The sequence below is a fragment of the Artemia sp. Qi Xiang Cuo genome, chromosome 2 (assembly GCF_049724085.1).
Source record: "Artemia sp. Qi Xiang Cuo chromosome 2, ASM4972408v1, whole genome shotgun sequence".
In the NCBI taxonomy this organism is placed as follows: Eukaryota; Metazoa; Arthropoda; class Branchiopoda; order Anostraca; family Artemiidae; genus Artemia; species Artemia sp. Qi Xiang Cuo.
Window position 1 is genome coordinate 77,733,402 of NC_142795.1, and position 20,462 is coordinate 77,753,863.

Genomic DNA, 20,462 nt, shown 5'->3' on the forward strand with positions numbered 1-20,462 from the left:
ATATCTCTCTCACTATGACTCTGTTTGTGTGTCGTGTCTGTGCGTGTCTCGTCTCTATGTGTGTGTGTCATCACAGAGACGACACAGAGACGACACAGAGACGTCACTTTTTTGCAATGTGTAGGAACCTGTGGGGAATCCCCGCTCGTTTGGAAAGGTGCCAAGGAAAGGCAAGCAAAAAGCATGTAGTTTCAAAACGTGTTTAATCACATGTAGAGGTCCCATAGAATGAAATTTCTGTATTGTGCATGTAAACGGCGAATTCAAGAATGAGTTTTTTACTTACTTAGAATTTTGTCATAATTTCTTGAATGAAATATTTTTTTATTTGTATCCAAGAGGTGAAAATCAATAAAGAGTTTGTTACTAACTTTCCTTTTTTTATAATTTCTTGAATTAAATTTCTACATCGTGTATCTAAGTCGTGAAAACAATAAAGCGTTGTGTATCCATGAGGTAACTTCAAGAAAGGATTTGTTACTTATTTAGAATTTTTTCATAATTTCTTGAATGAAATGAATTTTTTTGTTTATCCAAGAGGCGAATTCAAGAAAGAATTTGCTACTTACTCACAATTTTTGATAATTTCTTAAATGAAGTTTCTGCATTGTGTATCCAAGAGGTGACTTCAGAAAAGAGTTTGTTACTTGCTTACAATTTTTTCATAATTTATTGAACGAAATTTCCGTATTGTATATCCAAGAGTTGACTTTAAGAAAGAAATTGTTACTTACTGAGAATTTTTCATAATTTCTTGAATTAAATTTCTACATCGTGTATCTAAGTCATGAAAACAATAAAGAGTTTGTTACTTACTTGGAATTTTGTCATAATTTCTTGAACGAAATGTCTTTTTGTTTATCCAGCAGGTGAATTCAAGAAAGAATTTGCTACTTACTTACAATTTTTTCATAATTTCTTTAATGAAATTTCTGCATTATGTATCCAGGAGGTAACTTCAAGAAAGAGTTTGTTACTTACTTAGAATTTTGTCATAATTTCTTGAATGAAATGTCTTTTTTATTGATCCAGGAGGCGAATTCGAGAAAGAATTTGCTACTTACTTACAATTTTTGATAATTTCTTAAATGAAATTTCTGCATTGTGTATCCACGAGGTGTATTCAAGAAAGAGTTTGTTACTTGCTTACAATTTTTTCGTAATTTCTTAAATGAAATATCTGTATTGTGCATTCAGGAGGAGGATTCAAGAAACAGTTTGTTACTTACTTAGAATTTTGTCATAATTTCTTGAATGAAATGTCTTTTTTATTTATCCAGGAGGCAAATTCAAGAAAGAATTTGCTACTTACTTACAATTTTCTATAATTTCTTAAATGAAATTTCTGCGTTGTGTATCCATGAGGTAACTTCAAGAAAGGATTTGTTACTTATTTAGAATTTTTTCATAATTTCTTGAATGAAATGACTTTTTTTGTTTATCCAAGAGGCGAATTCAAGAAAGAATTTGCTTCTTACTTACAATTTTTGATAATTTCTTAAATGAAGTTTCTGCATTGTGTATCCAAGAGGTGACTTCAGGAAAGGGTTTGTTACTTGCTTACAATTTTTTCATAATTTATTGAATGAAATTTCCGTATTCTGTATCCAAGAGTTGACTTCAAGAAAGAAATTGTTACTTACTGAGAATTTTTTCATAATTTCTTGAATTAAATTTCTACATCGTGTATCTAAGTCGTGAAAACAATAAAGAGTTTGTTACTTACTTGGAATTTTGTTATAATTTCTTGAACGAAATGACTTTTTTTGTTTATCCAAGAGGCGGATTCAAGAAAGAATTTGCTACTTACTTACAATTTTTGATAATTTCTTAAATGAAGTTTCTGCATTGTGTATCCAAGAGGTGACTTCAGGAAAGAGTTTGTTACTCGCTTACAATTTTTTCATAATTTATTGAATTAAATTTCTGTATTGTATATCCAAGAGTTGATTTCAAGAAAGAAATTGTTACTTACTGAGAATTTTTTCATAATTTCTTGAATAAAATTTCTACATCGTGTATCTAAGTCGTGAAAAAAATAATGAGTTTGTTATCTACTTGTAATTTTGTCATAATTTATTTAACGAAATGTCTTTTTTTTTATCCAGTAGGTGAATTCAAGAAAGAATTTGCTACTTACTTACAATTTTTTCATAATTTCTTTAATGAAATTTCTGCATTGTGTATCCACGAGGTGACTTCATGAAAGAGTTTGTTACTTACTTACAATTTTTTCATAATTTCTTTAATGAAATTTCTGCATTGTGTATCCATGAGGTGAATTCAAGAAAGAGTTTGTTACTTACTTACTTACTTACTTACTTCCTTACTTACTTACTTACTTGCTTACTAACTTACCTACAATTTTTCATTCTGATACCTAGATTTTGACAATGTTAGCCCATGTGTCTGACAATAGATGTACGCAAAGTCCTTTTCTTACATCGCCGATGTTTGATTAGACATTCTAATCGCATGATATACTAGCTTAATCTACAAAATAATGAACACCAAACAATAAAATATTTTTAATAAAATAATTTTATGTAGAATTTTAATACAAAAATATACTATGATACATTATCATTATCACTAATCAACTTTGGACATTTTGAATCTGTTCCATAAAATAGTTCACCATGTTCTCTCCTGATATTGTAGTTATTGTCTTCTCTTAGTTCGTAATCCGTAGAATAATCATTATTCCATTTTGAATCATACACAATTTTTACTGGTGTCTCATGAACAGGCTCAATATGTTTTTCGTCTTTGGTATTATTTGATTCATTGACTGTTTGATCAATGCCAGTAACGTTTGCTGGTGCTTTGTTTTTCATCGTTCCATCTTTACATTCCATAGTGATATTTTCTGACAATACCCTTTTTATTTTTCTGGCAATTTCACTGTCTATTATCACATTATTTTTACACACGTAACAGTTTCGGCACGTAGACAAGATATGATTTATGATATTAGTAGCAGAATAGGCCTTTATTTTCCTCTTTGCTTTCATTTGAATGCTAATACCTAAAAGCCGACGAAAGGTTCTATCAATAGGTAGCATGTTACCTATAGCACTAGCATGACGATACCCCTCTTCATCAACTATTATTTTTATGTTGGCATTCTCTTTGAGTACTAACATCTCTGGAAATGATACTTCCCCATATCCACCATTTGTATAATTGAATTTTTTTGGTACTCCAAAGAAATTTAATTCCATAGTGTCATGACAACGCACGCATACGTTTCCGATAGTGCTACCACTTGTACTTGTTTCATAGTTCAAATACTTCTCCTTGTCAGCATTCAATGCTACAATAACACCTGCATGTGAACACATTTCTAATGGGGGGTCATCCACATGTTCAATATGCACTTCATCTTTGCTATTATTTGGTTCATTAATTGTTTAATTAATGGTAGTGACTTTTGCTGGCACTTGTTTTTTCATCGATTCATCTTTATATTACTTGGTGATATTTTATACCAATGCCCTTTTTATTTTTACGGCAATTTCAATGTCTATTAAAACATTATTTTTAAAAAGGTAACAGTTTCGGCACGTCGACAAGATATGGTTTATGATATTAGTAGAAGAGTATGCATGTCTTCTTTTGATCTTCCGATGAATGCTAATACCCGAAAGTTGACGATGGGGTGTAACAAGAGGTAGAATGTTACCACAAGCACTGGCAAGAAGATGTCCCTCGTCATCAACTATTATTTTTATGTTGGCATTTTCTTTGAGTGCTATTATCTCTGGATATCTACTCTTGCATATCCACCATAAGAAGAGTTGAATTTTTTTGGTACTACAAAGAAATTAAATTCCTTACTGTCATGACAATGCACACATACATTTCCAATAGTGCTACCATTTTTACTTGTTTCATAGTTTAAATACTTCTCCTTGTCAGCATTCAATGCTACAATAACATTGACATGTGATTACACTTTATTAAAATGCTCGATCTTCATTTTTTTAAAAGATATGACTTATGTGTTTATTGTTCCACTGCGTAAAAAATACTGATTTAATAAATGCAATAGACTAGGTAGTGTTGATATCCGGACATAAAGTACCATTGGGAAAGCCACATTGTGTCTCTGACCAATCACAGAGTACAATTGTTAGAGCCGTAAGCATATTTTGTCATTTTAAGATACGTAAAAAAAATAAAGTTGAATAATTTCGAAGTTTAAAAAAAATACTTTGTTTTTATGAAAAAAAAAATATTGAATTAGAACCATCAGTCCTCATTATTATGAGTATCCAAAACTGGACTTAAGTTTCACATTTGAACCAGAGAATTGACCTAAGTTTCACATTTGAACGAGAGAATTTTATTTTCCATAATTTTCTTACAGGAAACTAGAGTTTATGGTCAAAAACCCTTATTAGCTCAGATTCTACAGAAATAGTTTATTTTACGATTCCATACCTTGAGTTAAGTTTCACCTATTAACCAACGAATTGTATTTTACATAATTTTCTAACAAAAAACTAGAGTTTACTGTCAAAAACCTTTATTAGCTTAGATTTTTCACTAGCAACTTGCCCTCCACTATAACTTCGCTAATACATCCTTCTGCCAATCAATCCATCTTCCCCAAAACACTTATCAGACATTTCTTGTTAAAATTTTTTATTTCAACTAATCAAAACGGGTTTTTCGCTATCAACTCGGCCTCAACTATAACTACGTTAATACATCCTTCTGCCAATCAACCCATCTCCCCCAAAACACTTTTCAGTCATTTCTTGTTAAAAAATTTCTATTTCAACTCATTCACACGGGTTTTCCCACATTTGAACTAGAGAATCGACCTAAGTTTCACATTTGAACGAGAGAATTGTATTTTGCATAATTTTCTTACAGGAAACTAGAGTTTATGGTCAAAAACCCTTATTAGCTCAGATTCTACGGAAATAGTTTATTTTTCGATCCATACCTGGACTTAAGTTTCACCTATTAACCAACGAATTGTATTTTCCATAATTTTCTTACAAAAAACTAGAGTTTACTGTCAAAAACCCTTATTAGCTTAGATTTTTCGCTAGCAACTCGCTCTCCACTTTAAATTCGCTAATACATCCTTCTGCCAATCAACCCCTCTCCCCCAAAAAAATTTTCAGCCATTTCTTTTTAAATTTTTTTATTTCAACTCCTCCACCCGGGGTTTATGCTAGCAACTTGCCCTCCACTATAACTACGCCAATACATCCTTCTGGCAGTCAACCCATCCCCCCCCCCAAAACACTTTTCAGTCATTTCTTGTTAAAAAAAAATTTATTTCAACTCATCCACACGGGTTTTTCGCTAGCAACTCGCTCTCCACTATAACTTCGCTAATAAATCCTTCTGCCAATCAAACACTTTTCAGTCTAAAATTTTGTTTTCAATGTGCAACAAGTAAAGAAAAAGCACACGGAATCAGGCAACCGAGTCTCTCATACCCCTTAAAGCTCCTTTAACAGATACAAGAACTACTTATTTAACACAAAAACTTCATTTTTAATGAGCACTAAGTAGAGAAAAACCACACGGAATCAAGCAACTGAGTCTCTCAAACCCCTTAAAGCTATTTTAAAAGATAAAAAAACTACTTATTTAACTCAAAAACTTAGTTTTTAATGAGCACTAAGTAAAGAAAAACCACGCGGAATCAGGCAACTGAGTCAGTCAAACCCCTTAAAGCTATTTTAAAAGATCTAAAAACTACTTATTTAACACAAAAATTTCGTTTTTAACGGGCACCAAGCAAAGAAAAATCACACGTAATCAGACAACCGAGTCTCTCAAACCCCGTAAAGCTCTTTTAAAAGATACAAGAACTACTTATTTAACACAAAAATTTCGTTTTTAATGAGCACTCAGTAAAGAAAAACCAAACGGACTCAGGCACAAGAGTGTCTAAAACCCAGTATAGATCTTCTAAAAGATACAAGACCTACTTATTTAACTCACAAATTGTGTTTTTAATCAGCATTGTGGAAAGAAAAACCACACGGACTCAGGCAATCGAGTCTCTAACACCCCGTAAAGCTCTCTTAAAAGATATAAAAACTACTTATTTAACACAAAAATTTTGTTTTTAATGGGTACCAAGTAAAGAAAAACCACACGGAAAAACCCTTATAATAGCATAGGAAGGAACATAAGCTCCTGCAATAGCATAGGAAGGGGACATAAACTCTTATAATAGCATGGGAGGGGACATAAGCCCTTAAAATAGCATGGGAATTCCTATACACGCAAGCAAATAACATGGGAATTCCTATACATGCAAGCAAATAACATGGGAATTCCTATACACAAAAGCAAATAACATGGGAATTCCTATACACGCAAGCAAAATAACGTGGGAATTCCTATACATGCAAGCAAATAACATGGGAGTTCTTATACATGCACGCAAATAACATGGGAATTCCTATACACGCACGCAAATAACATGGGAATTCCTATACATGCAAGCAAATAACATGGGAATTCCTATACAAGCAAGCAAATAAGTTGGGAATTCCTATACAAGCAAGCAAATAACAAGTGAATTCCTATACACGCAAGCAAATAACATGGGAATTCCTATACAAGCAAGCAAATAACAAGGGAATTCCTATACAAGCAAGCAAAAAACATGGGAATTCCTATACATGCAAGCAAATAACATAGGAATTCCTATACATGCAAGCAAATAACATGGGAATTCCTATACAAGCAAGCAAATAACATGGGAATTCCTATACAAGCAAGCAAATAACAAGTGAATTCAAATACAAGCAAGCACATAACAATGTAATTCCTATACACGCAAGCAAATAACATGGGAATTCCTATACATGCAAGCAAATAACATGGGAATTCCTATACACGCAAGCAAATAACATGGGAATTCCTATACATGCAAGCAAATAACAAGGGAATTACTATACCTGCAAGCAAATAACATGGGAATTCCTATACACGCAAGCAAATAACATAACCATTTCTTTTATTCAAATCCCAACCACAAATCAAGTTATCGTATATTGAACAACCTCTGATTGGCTCATAAAAATGCCCACGTCAAACGATACATTCATTGTGCAATTCTTATCAAAAACAAAAAGCTTTATGCCCCTTTTTTCCAATAAGAGTTAGCTTTAGCAACGACAAATTCCTAACAAACTGGTCTTGACTAAAGGCAATTGTCCAAAAAATCAGAAACCGGTCTGATAGCACATTCTTCAAAGACATGAAACAGTGGATGATGCATGGGGGAAAGACAACCTTTCCTACAATATCATTCCTAAATACGCAATTAGACAACTTCTAGTTTTTGGTAAAAAAAAACAAAAAAAAAACACGTTATGATGAAAGTGCCTCAAACTGCACTGTATATTCTTGTGCTCGTGAAACTTGTCACATTAGAAAACCCGTTTGGTAGGGCAAGTACCGTTCGTAGTAATAGGTGACTGACCCTGGCAAGCCAATGTACCGGTTAAACTACACGCATATCAATGCCTCAGGCTTGTGAAAGTACATGTGGAATTCGCGCGAATTGATGCCTTACTACTCCTGTGGTCAAAATACTTAGACTCCTCTTCGATCCCCACCCAGGCTCAAAGCTTCTGCTATGGTCATTTCCATGGAAATGTCCAAAGAGTTTCTTTTTGAAATAGCTTTCAAGCGTAGTTAGGGGTATTTAGCCTTTTTCGCTTTTCTTCAAAGCTTTGAAAAAAGTGTTATAATATTCCAAATGTTACATTTGTGCATACTTTTGGTAATCATTTGTGGGGTGATCGAATTTTTTAAACCACTGTAGATACGTAAGAACGTTGCAACATCTAGTACCCTGAGGTCATAAGACTGCCAAAGACTCCTCCTTGAACCTTCCAAACTGAAAGCTTTTATTATGATCTGGCCTTTTAATGTAATTTGGGCACTGGACCATTGTCACTCGAGCACAACGTTAGGTGGGGATGTCGATAACGCTTTCATCACACCAATTCGTTTTAGTGCCATAAGTACCAATGCCTGGTACTTATGAATGGATATTTTCAAAGTAAACTAGTTTCATCAATAAGAAACAACGCGTTGGACACATGTGTCCCTTTCCCTTTGGACGATAAAACTATACAAGTGTTGCATCAAGTATAACTCACGAAGATCTTGTTAATTTTTGTCAACTTTTCAACTTTTTAGTATCCCTGCTTTCAATAAAAAAAATCGAGGTACTATCACTTAAATATAGGTACTATCAGTTCTCATTCAGCATCCGCCAGTGAAGGTCACATATATTTTGTAAAGGATTAAAGAGTGACACAATTTTGTAAAGGATTAAATCTTACGCAATTGCCTGAATGCACTCAAATATCGGAGATTGGATTTTTTGACTGGATTGTTATTACTCGGTGACGTCACTGATTAGTTATTGTTACAATGCAAGCGGATAGAGGTGATTCGACAATGAACAGTCAGTCTCTACAAGAGATAAACTTTAAGCTGGATTTGCTGCCGGAATTGACATCGAAAATAGACGCTCTCCCGAAACTTGTGGAAAGTGTAACTTCTGTCGAGGCACAGTTAGCACAAGTGAATGTTCAGCTAAAATCGAACGCAGAAGCTAACGAGAAACTGAAGAGTGAATTGATACTGGTTCGCCAAAATTTACAGTCAGCCACGCTTAGAGCTGACCGTTTAAGGGATGAGTTGCGGCGCAGCAATGTTATAATCTAAAACTTTGAGGCGGTGGATCCGAGAAGGTATACCCTTATTGAAGAGATTATGAAGATTTTGAACGACGTAATTCCCAATTTGCGCCTCACCCGCAGTGATGTAAGAGACTCTTTCCGATTGAAGGCAGGTCCTATTGTGCTAAAGCTAAATTCGATGGATGTAAGAAATATGATTTTAAGGGGAAGTCCACTTCTACGAGAATATGTGCTTAGAGCTTTAGTCGATAAGTATGGAACAGGGTCTATATGCAGCTTTTTTAGACCTAAGAAAAGCTTTTGATAATGTTGAGAGGGTGATTTTGGTAGATATTCTGAGAAGTATAGGTTTACTTAGTATTTTTGTGAGGTTAGTTCCTAGCATGTATTGCGAAACTAAGGCGGTAGTAAAGGCAAAAGATAAGGGCTTTTCTAGAGCATATAGAAACCGTAAAGGGTTAAAACAAGATATTGCTCTTTCCCCCCATTTGTTTTCTATTTTTATAAATGATTTAGTTCAGTTTTTTGGAAAGAAGGTGGGCTCCGACAGTGGGTCTTGGTTCAAAATTATTTTCAGTTTTGCTTTTCGCTGATGATTGCGTACTTGTAGCTAAGTCTGCACATGAATTACAGATTTTGTTAGGTCTTGTTGCAGATTACTTAGATCTGAAGAAGCTCCAACTTAATGCTAAGAAGACTGAAATAGTTATTTTTGGTAGAAGAAAGGATAAAGAATGTAATGATAAGCTTATGTTTAATGGAGACGAAATAAAGATATTTAAAAATTCAAAATATTTAGGTTTTATATTTCAAAATAATGGTAGTTGGTGTGCCCACATTAAAGAGTTAGTAAAAAGGGGAAAGAGGCTATATCGATGGTTTTTAGGAAGGGTACAGTTATGGGTATTAAAAGTCTAGCAATGCATAAGAGAATATTTTTAACGAAGATTGTGCCAGTTATTCATTATGTTGGGGAATTATGGGGGATGGAAGCGGCAGAACAGCTGGAGACCCTTCAGGTAACTTATTACAAAAGGCTTTTCGGCCTCCATAGGACTACGCATACCCAGTTTTTGAAAGCGAAGCTAGGGCTTTTTTCGCTCCGTATACATAGGTTAGTTCTGATAGTTAGATTCGGGACGAGGTTAGTACAAATTCCACGAGACGAACTTTTTAGAGATACCTAAGAAGAGTTGCTTTTTTTTAGGCGCAAGAGGTCAGGACTCTTAAGTGTTTAATACTTATTATACCGAGAATGACTTCCATATATATGGACTGACGGTAGAGGCCCCGCTATTAGTCAGATGGATATAATAAGAATAGTTAAAAAAAGATGAGAAGATCAGGAGATACAGACATGGGGGAATGAAATTGAGAGATCCGAGACATTAAGCGTTTATAAGGATGTTAAAAAGGTGTTTGGGCAGGAGATTTACTTTAAATTTAATTTGCCAAGTAAGTATTTGTAATATTGGTTACAGCTGCGGGCCAACTGTTTGCCTTTAAGATGGAGGAGTAAAGTATTTGAGAGAGGTAAGGTGTTCCCGGCATCTAGGTACATGTGTCCCATTTGTACTATTGAAGAGGAAAATCTGGACTATTTTCTGTGCCGGTGCCAGGGGCTTTCTGATTTGAGGGAGGGTATTTTGGGAAAAAGTAATTTTTCACTTCAAGGCATGTTGTCTCAGACGGTACCTAGCCTCAAGTGTAGATTATGTAGATTTGTTGATTAGGCACTAAAGATGAGAAAGGAACTATTGTGAAGAAGATTTGTTATGGTTTGGAATAAAAATGCGGAAGGGAATTTTAATTTTGTTTTTCTGTTATACTTGATGCATAGTGTATATGGCCCTGTAGAAAGGCTTTTGAATACACGATTATTATTATTATCATTACTATTATTATTATTATTATCATGCGTGTGACATTGTGTGTCATTATGTGAGTTAGTTTTATGGTATTGTGTGTGCGTTTGTGCTGCAATTGCAATGTAATTTTATTTTTATTTGCTGTGGGCTATGCTTAGTTATTGTTATATACGTGATAATCATGTATTTTGACTTTATATGCAACTGTGTTTGTTTTTGCCATGGTCCAAAGAAGCTTTTGTTTTGCAATAAATCTCTATCCATCTATCTATAATAGCTCCCTATCCCCCTCCCTCTGGATACCATCTTGATAGGATACCGTCTCTGCTTGAAATAAAAAAAAATTAACTTATTGGCATCCCTGCTTTCAAAAAAAAGATTCAAGGTATTATCATTTAAATATGATAGCTCCCTACCCCCTCCCCCTCTAGATACCACCTTGATAGGATACTGTTTCTGCTTTAAATTTAAAAAAAATAACTTTTTGGCATCCCTGCTTTCAATAAAAAAAAATTCGAGATATTTTTACCTCAAATTATTGGGAAACTGAGCCATAGATCTGCCGTAACATTCAATAAGATCCAAAGAATCAAATCAAAAGGGAGCACACACAAAAACCAAATTAGACCAGTAGCCTATGAGGGATTGCAAAATACCAAAGACAATGAACAAGTCCCAATAGGGGAGCCCCGGGTTTATCAAAATATTTCAATGATTTCCCAAGAAATTTGATATCATTTTCTTCCGTCTCCACTGCAAATGAAAAAAATAATTATCTGTTTGGCATCCCTGCTTTCAATAAAATAAAATGAGGTATTATCATTTAAAAATTATAGACCCCTATCCCCCCTATAGGCAATAATTTACAATTTTTTTATGAACCATATTTTTGGGGTAACTTCCGTTTCAATCTTTAAGTCCCCAAACTTGTACATAGCTTAGTCTATAGCTAAATTTTTTCTCAATAGAAGGGGTTTTTTTTGGGGGGGGGGGGTAAAATTTTTTAAGAAAGAATATTGTATTTCTTTAATCTATAACGCGTTCAACAATTGAGTACTAAACATTAAGAAAATATTATCTAAAAACGGCAAAAGAAAAAAAAAATTCCGAAAACTTACAATTCAGCTGTAGAAACAATCTGTCGGTTATCAATTTCAAAATCCAACTGAAGGCTGAAGCTGTAAAGTAGTGAACGTTCTATAATTCTATTCAACCTGAAAATAAAATTCTTGACTACGAATGATGTAAGAAATAGCAATAGGGAAACTGCATTCGAAATGATTTAAACTCATTTCATAAGGACGATACTTTTTTGTAAACATATGAAGAACTGTGTATATTGCAATATTTGCAATTGCATTTTGCATCTGTCTGGTTTTTATGCAAAGTAACAAAAGAGACGGAAATTAACGAAAAAGAGAGTAGTGAAGAATTATGATATGCAAAGTAATATTTGGCAGGGAAAGTCACTGGTGATAAATCGCTTGGGGTGACATCGTGATTACGTGATTTTCGGAGATTTGGTGAACCAAATTCTTTTTCGGGGTGACGTATAGATTTTCGGGGAAATACCCGAAAATTCGGGGATAGTGCAAGCCCTGCTTGATTTCTAAGCAGGAAAATAGCAATACTAAACCACACGAAAAAGAAAAGTTCCAACTTTGCGGTTGACGCAATAAAGAATTGCCGCAAAATTAATTTAAAGTCAGCCGAACACCGCCGCTTCGGTGCGCCGGTGCCGTAGCGAAACTTCAGTGGCGGTCGACCGGGCTTCTCGTCGGTGGCGTTCGGTCAATCTGCCGGCGTGGCGCTGGGGTCTAGATACACGAGGAGAATTAGCTTTTTATACTTATTCTAAATATATAAAATTCATTAAGTTTAACGTTACCCATCAAAAGTTAAGAGCCTGAGAAAATTTTCTTGATTTTTGAAAAACGGGGGACACCGCCCCCAAATCATTGAACACTACTGAAAATTGCACCACTAGATTCAAATATCAGAGAAGCCTATAGTAGAGTTTTCAAGCTCCCATCCCTAAAAAAAAGTGGAATTTTGTATTTGTGTTTGAAAGAAAGATGCGTGTTTTTTTCTTTGTTTCTCCCATTGGTGATCGTATCGAACCAATAGTCCTAGAAGATTCGAAGAGGGCTTATTTGAACAAAAAATAAAAGCTCTCGTGCCATTTTTAAGGGACCAAAGGAATTGGAGGGTAACTAGCCCCCCTTCCACGGCCTTTTTCCGAAAAGTCGTTTCGTCAAAATTGTGAGATATCCGTTTTGTTCATTTTAGTTCAAAGGTCCTATAACTCTGTCTTTGGGGATGACATGGTTCCCCAGAACCACCGGAGAAAGGGCTACAAATTATGAAATTTGCCCATTATATACATATATTATTTGTTATAGAGAAGTATACCGACATTATCAGGGGGTATTTTCTGGGGATGAATTTTTTTAGGGGATAATTTCCCATTAGGATGAAACTTTCCGAGGGAAACAGGGAAATAGGACAACAAGGGAAATACCCCACTGGAGGAGTTTGCCAGAATTAATATACAAAATTCTTTCTATTTGTCTTACTATCTCGTTGGCGACTCAGCGATTCCGTTTTACATTTGGAGATGGAATTTTGAGTTGGAATCCTCTGAGGATTTTTCACGTGTGTGGGGGGAGAGGGATCCCGCGGGAGAAATTCTCCATGGGGGAATTGTCTCCAAAAGAAACTCTCCGTGGATAAACTTTTTGCGGGAGTAACTTTCCATTATAGAGGTGGGATTTCCGGGAAATATTTTCCATACAGGGGAAATTCTGTCATGACCTGAAGAACGGTCAGAACTTAAAAAAAACAAGTTTTTCTTCAAATGAAAGTGTGTTAAGGAGTATTTTTCAGGCTGAATCCTAAGCTAGTAATTTCTGGGGGGAATGCGCAGCGAGGATGGAATTATCGGGGGATAATTCCCAAAGGGAAGAATTTTACGTAGGAGGAACTTTCTATGGAATTTTTCGTGGGTAGGAATTTTCCTAGGATTGTTTGAAAAACGATCGGAAATTAAATTAAAAAAAAATTCTACTGAAAGTAAGGAGCAACATTAATACTTAAAACGAACACAAATTATTCCGTATATGAGGGGGCTGTCCCATTTTCAATACCCCACTTTTTAAAGTTAAAGATGATTTTTAAAGTGTGGGCGATAAAGGGGCTCTTAAATAACTCATTGTCGCAGTTAATGAGTTCTTGAGACATAGACTCTACAGGTCATGGCTGTTCATCATATTTCTGTCAGAGTTTATATACTTATTGTGGTTCCTATTTTGCCCAAATTAAAGGGTTTATCTCACATGTTTTACCGTACAGGAGAGAGTACATACGGCTAAATGAACCAAAGAAATATTGAAAGAAAAAATCAACTTTGTGGCATCATTTTGGTATATAGCACGTAACTTTATGGTGTAGGTTTGTTCTAATAACTAGTTAAAAACTTTTTTTTTTCTCCATTATTGGCAGGTCTAGCGAACCTCCTTTGAAGCAAATAAATTCCTACAAAATCTATCAATAGGTGTAAATCTAAATAATGACTTGATGAGCCTATTTTAAATTTCAAATCAACTTAGGAAAAACAAGATGCGATACACTCCTTTGTTTTGGGATTGGACGATGTCAAATTTAGACAATGGAAAGATCTTCTAGAACACAAGTCCTATGAACTAATGGAACAGCTTTTATTGTCGCCCTAATGGGTCATTGTCGTCAATAGATCTTGAGACATAATCATAGGTTTTACTATTTACTGTCGTCTTTAGGACACCACACTAGTAGTAATGATAATGAAGAAAAGACACCATTAGTAATGATAACAAAAGAATGCGGTAAAAGTTAGAAAGATAACTTAATATGTTTGTATTACTATGTCAAATTGTTCGGAATATACCTATGGGTTGCCGACTTTTAAAAATCACGTAGCCATACATTCGGCACCCTGAGACGTATATCCTGTGGCGGAAAGTGAGTGACCCCCCAGGAAGATATTCATCTGGATTATGATGTACCGCGAAAAGTAGAACATACGACCAATAGTGCTGAATAATACAAGAAGGATAGTGAATATTTTAATTGATTAAATTGATAAATTGATAATATTTTATTAAATTATTAAATTATTTGAAATCCACGATTTAGAGTTATTTTAATACGATTTAGTGTTCTTCTTTTGCGTAGGACAAATAACTGAAATCACGGAACAGTCAGGGAATGAAACGGTCTCTCAATCATAGGCAGCGCGATAGCGCTGCCTAAGTAAAGAACGATGTGGGCACAATGTTTTTTTTTTTTTTTTTTTTTTATTCTCCATACCCGGGCACTTCGTATCGAAGGTTTTGTCGTAATAACTTAGAAAAGGGCTCATTCAATTGGAAATCGGAGTGGTTAGTGCCCTTTTTAATAGTCGAAAGGGATTGGAGGGCAACTAGCCCCCCCCCACGCCCATCCGTCCCCCAAACACATCCAGTAAAAATTTTGAGTTAGCCATTTTGTTCAGCGTAGTTGATTTCCAGATATAATATATCTTTTTGAGGAGAACATTCCCCCACAACCCTCGGGGCAAGGGTTTTGAGTTATGCCCTGGGGGCATATAAGGTTTTGATAGGAGGCGTTGTCGTAGGAACTTCAAAAAAGGCTCATTCGATTGGAAACTCAAAGGGATAGTGCCCTTTATAATAGTCGAAAGTGATTGGAGGGCAACTAGCCCCCCCCCCACGCTAATCATTCCCCCAAACATCCAATCAAAGTTTTAAGATAGCCATTTTGTTCAGCGTAGTTGATTTACTAATAGGAAATATCTTTTTGAGGAGCACACTCCCCCACAACCCTCGGGGCAAGGATTTTGAGTTATGCCCTGGGGGCATATAAGGTTTTTATAGAAGGCGTTGTCGTAGAAACTTCAAAAAAGGCTCATTCGATTGAAAATCCAAATGGCTAGTGCCCGGTTTAATAGTCGAAAGTGATTGGAGGGCAACTGCCCCCCCCCCTCTTCCCCGAACGATATAGGCACAATGTGTTTTTATTTTTTTTTGTTTTTTTCTCCATACCCGGGCACTTCGTATCGAAGGAGTTGTCGTAGAAAGTTCGAAAAGGGCTCATTCGATTGCAAATTGGAGTGGTTAGTGCCCTTTTTAATAGTCGAAGCTTATTGGAGGGCAACTAGCCCCCCCCCCCACACCCATCATTCCCCCAAACAAATTCAATCAAAATTTTGAGATAGCCATTTTGTTCAGCGTAGTTGATTTCCAGATAGAAAATAACTTTTTGAGGAGGACACTCCCCCAAAACTCTCGGGGCAAGGGTTTTAAGTTATGCCCTGGGGGCATATAAGGTTTTTATAGAAGGCGCTTTCGTAGAAACTTCAAAAAAGGCTCATTCGATTAGAAATTCAAAGGGCTTGTGCCCTTTTTAATAGCCGAAAGTTATTGGAGGGCAACTAGCCCCCCCCCCCCACCCATTATTTCCCCAAACACATCCAATTAAAATTTTGAGATAGCCATTTAGTTCAGCGTAATTGATTTCCAGATAGAAAATATCTTTTTGAGGAGAACACTCCCCAACAACCCTTTGGGCAAGGGTTTTAAGTTATGCCCTGGGGGCATAAAAGGTTTTTATAGAAGGTGTTGTCCTAGAAACTTCAAAAAAGGCTCTTCCGATTGGAAATTCAAACGGCTAGTGCCCGTTTAAACAGTCCAAAGTGATTGGGGGGCAACTAGCCCCGCCCCCGCGCCAATCATTCCCCCAAACACATCCAATCAAAATTTTGAGATAGCCATTTTGTTCAGCGTAGTTGATTTCTACATAGAAAATATGTTTTAGAGGAGGACGCTCCCCTACAACCCCCAGGGCAAGGGTTTTAAGTTATGCCCTGGGGGCATATAAGGTATTTATAGAAGGCATTGTCGTAGAAACTTCAAAAAAGGCTCAATCGATTGGAAATTCAAAGGGCCAGTGCCCTTTTTAATAGTCGAAAGTGATTGGAGGGCACCTGGCCCCCACGCCCATCATTCCCCCGAACACATCCAATCAAAATTTTAAGATAGCCATTTTGTTCAGCGTTGTTGTTTTCCATATAGAAAATATGTTTTTGAGGAGGACACTCCCCTACAACCCTCGGGGCAAGGGTTTTAACTTATGGCCTGGGGGCATATAAAGTTTTTATAGAAGGCGTTGTCATAGAAACTAAGGTTATTAATATATGGGTTTTATAAGGTTTTTATAGAAGGCGTTGTCGTAGAAACCTCAAAACAGGTTCATTCGATTGGAAATTCAAAGGGCTAGTTCCATTCTTAATAGTTGAAAGTGATTGGAGGGGAACTAGCCCCTCCCCCACACCCATCATTCTCCCAAATACTTCCAATTAAAATTTTGAGATGGCCATTTTGTTCAGCGTAGTTGATTTCCACATAAAAAATATGTTTTTGAGGAGGACACTCCCCAACAATCCTCAGGGCAAGGGGTTTAAGTTATATCCTGGGGTATCTAAGGTTTTTATAGAAGGCGTTGTTATAGAAACTTCAAAAGGGGCTCATTTGATTGGAAATTCAAGGGGCTAGTGCCCTTTTTAACAGTTGAAAGTGATTGGAGGGCAACAAGCTCCCCCCCCCCCTCCCCACGTCCATCATTCACCCAAACACATCCAATTAAAATTTTGAGATAGCCTTTTTGTTCAGCTTTGTTGATTTCCAGATAGAAAATATATTTTGAGAAGGACAATCCCCCAAAGCCCTCGGGGAAAGGGTTTTAAGTTATGCCCAGGGGGAATATAATGTTTTTATTGAAGGCTGTGTTGTAGAAACTTCAAAAAAAGCTCATTCGATTGGAAATTCAAGGGCTAGTTCCATTTTTAATAGTCGAAAGTGATTGGGGGGCAACAAGCCCCCCCCCCCCTCCATGCCCATTAGTCCACCAAACACATCCAATCAAAATTTTGAGATAGCCATTTTGTTCAGCGTAGTTGATTTCTAGATAGAAAATATGTTTTTCAGGAGGAATAGTTTGACTTTCACACAACTTTATTTTTTTTAAACAATAAAAAACTTTAGCGTAAAGAGCGAGGCGTGTAGGAGGGGACAGCCTCTTTCATAGACGGAATAATTTCTGTTCGTTTTAAGTTTTAATGTCGCTCCTTACTTTCAGTTAAAAAAACTTGTTTTTTTTTATTTAATTTATATGAAAGAAACGGACATGGACTATAACGATAGATTATTTTATGATCGGAATACCATTTTTAATAGAATATAATGGTAAAAAATAAAAGAATGATTTATGTGAACGTGAAAAGTAAAAAATAATAATCCATTATAAAAATTTTCCAAACCAAACAACTGTTCTGACTGACTGAGTGTTAGTTTTTGTAGTGTGACTGAATTCACAATAAGCTGCAAAATAATGTATCTCTGATATCAAGAATTGCGGCTTATGGCATTCCGATCTTTCCATATATTACTCTTTTTGTGTGACTCATTTTTTCTATAAAAACAAAAATTCTTGATTCAGGAGCTTGTTGAATTGTGTTACTTTCCCCTTTATTTTTATGTTTTCTTCTTCTTTTTTTTAAACCTCACTAGCATGAAGCTTATATCAGCAAAACATTTTCTTTTTCTATGGTTTACCTCATATGTATTTCTAAAATGAGTGAAAAGTGAGTTAAATAATTTCCAAGTATTTTTGAATTGGCTTTCCTCAGTATAGAATTGTATCGAGGGCTGTTTTGTCAAAAGTTATAAATAAGGCAATGAAAGATGAAAAGTTGAAAAATCCATGTCTGAGCCACATACAGGGTAATCTTTTTTCCGTAATTACTGATGGATAATTGACTATATGTAAATAGTTTTTAAAGTATGACCTTAGCTACAGTTCAGGTTTCTTCCTCGTGCAGTGATGCAATTTCCAGTGCAGAAACACTTGTTTTATATTCCACTAGACTAAAATTTTATTTATATGCTCTACATTAACTATTCAAACAAATAATTAATGATGGCCATCAGGGGTGCCAATTTTCGAAATCCTAGTGGAGGACAAGCATTTAATTTTCAATTTTTTTTTTTTTAAGTGAATACATGCAAAGATATTTTTTTAAATCTAGGGAGGACATTCATATTTTTCCCGATTGTTTTTAGTAGTAAATAAGTGCACAATTCAAGTTTGAGGAGGGGCCAATTTCTACGCCTCTTGTCTTCCTAATTGTTACCCCTGTTGGCTGTTAGAAAATGTTCCCATGAAAATGTTGTCAGAACAGGCTAAACATTTATTGGTATGCTCTACTTAACTATTCGTAAAAATAATTTATGGTGGCCATCAGGGGTGCCAAATTTCGAAATCCTAGTGGAGGACAAGGATTTATTTTCCAGTTTTTTTTTAAATGAATACATAAAAAGATATTTTTTTTAAATCTAGGGAGGACATTTATATTTTTCTCGATTGTTTTTAATAGTAAAAAAGGGCACAATTAAAGTTTTAGGAGGGGGCTAACTTCTACACCTTTTGTCTCCCTAATTGTTACTCCTGTTGGCTAACAGAAAATTTTCCCATGAAAATGTTGTCAGAACAGGCTAAAATGTCTCAAATTTCAAAAAAAGGCAATAAATATATTGAAACAATTCACTAAATTAGTTGAACTATTTTGTTTATGCAATTTTTGCTCTGGTGCACAAATATTTTATATGCAATACAGTGTACACATTAAGTATAGAGTTTTTTTTTTAGCAGTACCGTTTTTAGCAGTACCAGAATGCTGGTAAGCCAATTTCTGGCCTAAATCACCCTTGTGGGAGTCACACCTAAAACAAAACGAAAAATAATACTTATTAGATTCTAAACAGGTTTTATTCAAAACACTTTTTTATATTACAGGAAGATTCTGGAAGAAGTTCCAAAAATGAGACCAAGAGGACAGGATTTACTGGAACTTTTCGTTTTATTCCTAAAGGTATGACAGTCACTTAATTCTTACTTCAGTTAACTTAGAGAAATGATTATAGGCAAAAAGCAAAGGAAAGATGAAAACTTTAAAAGAATAAAGGTAATTGTAACTTGTAAGAAAGGATAATAGTTAGATAACCAGAGCAAAAATTCAGAGGAAATGGTAGACAAAATTCAGAAAAAATAATACAAAAACTGGCAAATGTGTAATTACTGCTAGCATATACCTAATTACCTGCTAGTACAACCGCTAGTAATTACCTGCTAGTAATTTATTGCTAGTACACCAACGTATTTTTTTGGAGTGAACTCTTGTACTTCCTACAACACAGAAATAATCGAATAAGAAAAGGAAAACTAATTATTGTAGACAAACGGGGAGTTTCTGAACTCTTTGATTTAAGACGACACTAGAGGGATTCAAAAAATAAGTGTGGGTAAGGAGAGAGACTGTTCTGCTTGTTTGCTCCTTGAAACCTTAAAATTTTGAAAATTATTCAAATAATTTCCTCCATATTCGTTTGAAGTCTCAATGAAATTTACTGAATTTAATTCTTTAAAAATTACACCTCTTACGTCTTCAAGAACTGAGGCACTAATTATAAAAATGCTTCGTTTCTTACCAAAAATATAATTCATCCAACATTTTTATAACGAACAATTTTTTGTTGAATTAAACTTGTTGTTAATTACTAACTTGTTGTTAATTACTAAATTAACTTTTTTTTAACAACTTTTTGTTGAATTAAACTTGTTGAAAATTACTAACAATTACTAACTGTGAATTTTATGGAAGGCCTAGATAAGCCAGAAAAATCAAATATATCTCTAATTTAGTTTTGCATTTTGTTATAAATTAACGTAATTATTAAAGTAAATAGTGTCCATTCTTTTGTTTTCTCTATATTCTATACCTTCTAGGGTTTCACTGAGC

At 35.0% G+C, this 20,462-nt stretch overlaps 1 protein-coding gene across 1 annotated transcript in view; it reads left to right on the plus strand.

The window, feature by feature from the left end:
- Nucleotides 1–20,462, plus strand: part of Sol1 (CUB domain-containing protein Sol1) — a 988,790-nt gene that overhangs the window by 521,576 nt on the left and 446,752 nt on the right. The window contains exon 5 of the mRNA XM_089107833.1: nt 19,460–19,535. Coding sequence (XP_088963959.1) covers nt 19,460–19,535 — 76 coding nt within the window. The remainder of the gene's footprint in view (nt 1–19,459; nt 19,536–20,462) is intronic.